A 2,144-nucleotide genomic window follows, 5' to 3' on the forward strand; every position below is an offset into this window, starting at 1 on the left:
CCACTGAAAAGTATGGATCTCTACCACTCTACCAATCCTGCTTTGGCAGGGTGATGTTAATGATGTTAATGTTGAATCACTAGAAACCCAAAGAGCAATAAAAAACAGAACTGGGTTCGCACCCATTCGGTGCATATATATATATATATATATATATATATAAGTAATTTAGTTTCCACCCCATAGTAACAAACTACCTTTCCAATAAATAAAAAAACATTTCCATAATAAAACACCCGAAAATGTACTCAATTTGAGATCAGCTGGGACAACTTACTATTTAGACTCAGTCAGTATTATATAATATTTTTGCCTGTGGTGAAGCTCTTCTGAATTCAAGCAATTCTTTTACAAAAGTCAACGGATCACTATTCCCCCATTTTAGAGAAACGATTTGCATTGTCTCAAGCACTGGAGAATTTGCAAGTAATATTTCAATTAGAAGTAAATGGATTTGCAAGCCAATTAATCCAGAAAACTTTACAACCCGAAGAGTGTTGAATGTCATATTTTCCAACCGAACCTTTGTATGTTGCAGCAGACGTTGAGTCTCCAAAACTTCAAAAAACTGGAAGGGTTGAATCAGTTAATGAGTGTAAAGGAGAATAGGAAAGTAAAAAAGGAAAACAGAATACATATATGTATACTACACCTTACCCAAAATCTAAGCTTTTGCAGATTAGGGGACCCATTAAGTAAACACAAAACGACTGAAAACGGATCCGTATCGGAGTTGGACCACATGTTTATCTGGAAGGTAATGCTCTTCAAATGATGAAAAGTATAAGAAAGTCTCGTTGGCACATCACTAAGAGCAAAAGACTGTATAGTGAAGAAACACAAGAAAAAAATCAAAACATGCATTAAATATTTTCTGTAATACCTACTTAGCTGAATTGAATAAATATGAAAACCAAAGTGTTGTATGTATTTACCTTTAGAAAGTCTGTATCCAACCAAAGCTTTTGAACACCAAGCATAGAGCCAAAAATGTCGTTAAATTTGTGTTTCTGCATCTGAGCAGAAGCACAGGTTCCTCCAATACTTGCATCAACCAAAAGTTTCGAGTCTTTATTAAGGCAGATATCATCGTATTCTCCATCTATATAGAGGTAATTCAACATTGGACTGCTAACTTGGATATGTAGTGGATTACCATCAAGAGATTCGAGTACACTCAATTTTAGACTTTCTAGTTCATGGCATGAAGAAACTAGAGATTTCAATGCTGCATTCGAGAGTGAAACACGTTCAAGAGACAAAGTTCTAAGACTGCCAAAGCCTTTGAATGACAAAGGTGGAACAGGGATAATACAGCCCACAAGTGTTAGGCTAATCAGGTGCTTAAAGGAGAAAAAACTTGGAAGAACATCATGACGATGAAGAATGTTAAGATTATCAAGTTGAAGTTCAAATTCTGTCAAGGATAATAATGAGAGGGCAAAAACCCAGTTGTCTATCTCTGAACAGGTTTTCAGACGTGAACTAGAGATCCTAAACGATAGAATTGGGCGTGTATGAGTTAAGAGAACATGATTCACAATTTTGACAAGTTTTTCATGTCCAGCAGAACCATCTAAACCTGCAGGTATGCATTCATCGTTGAATACGAGATACGGAGATGAAGTCCATTTGTATCTCCAACTAGTTGACAGAACGCTGGTTCTCCCAACTTCTCTAATTGTCATTCTCGAAAATATGCTCTCTAGTAAACAGTCTGGAAGATTGCTCAATCTGTCTTGGCTCGAATTCTGATCCATTTTCAATCCGCCCTGGTCAATAAAAACTCATTCGTAATTCAAACAAGGCTAACTATGATACTATAACATAACACACATATCATAAAAGCTTCTACTACTACAGTCAGAACGCAAATTATAGTTGGTTCTTAGGAACAACTAACAAACCTGGTAAGGCTTCTTTTGAATCTGTAGGTATTGCAAGAGGAATGACCTGATCCTGCAAGTAATGGATGATCTTCTGCACTCAAAATTCCCTTCGTCATCCCTTTCTGATGATGATCTTGCAAGATTCATTTGATAGGTCACCCAGTTAATTTACTGGCTTCTGATTTTCCCAGAGAACACCATTGGTTATAAAGATTCCTGAATGGTTCAAGGATATGAGAATAGGACTAAACTTCT

At 36.3% G+C, this 2,144-nt stretch overlaps 1 protein-coding gene across 1 annotated transcript; it reads right to left on the minus strand.

Moving 5' to 3' along the window:
- Positions 1-286: 286 nt before the first annotated feature.
- On the minus strand, positions 287-1,760 carry LOC149000545 (F-box/FBD/LRR-repeat protein At1g13570-like). Its single transcript, XM_089139182.1, has 3 exons — positions 936-1,760; positions 658-822; positions 287-568 (listed from the first exon to the last, which is right to left on the minus strand). The coding sequence occupies exons 1-3, from the start codon at positions 1,758-1,760 to the stop codon at positions 287-289; spliced, it is 1,272 nt and encodes a 423-aa protein (XP_088995308.1).
- Between the last annotated feature and the right edge of the window lie 384 nt (positions 1,761-2,144).

The sequence above is a fragment of the Hakea prostrata genome, chromosome 11 (assembly GCF_041222555.1).
Source record: "Hakea prostrata isolate BN-2017 chromosome 11, UWA_Hpros_2, whole genome shotgun sequence".
Lineage (NCBI taxonomy): Eukaryota > Viridiplantae > Streptophyta > Magnoliopsida > Proteales > Proteaceae > Hakea > Hakea prostrata.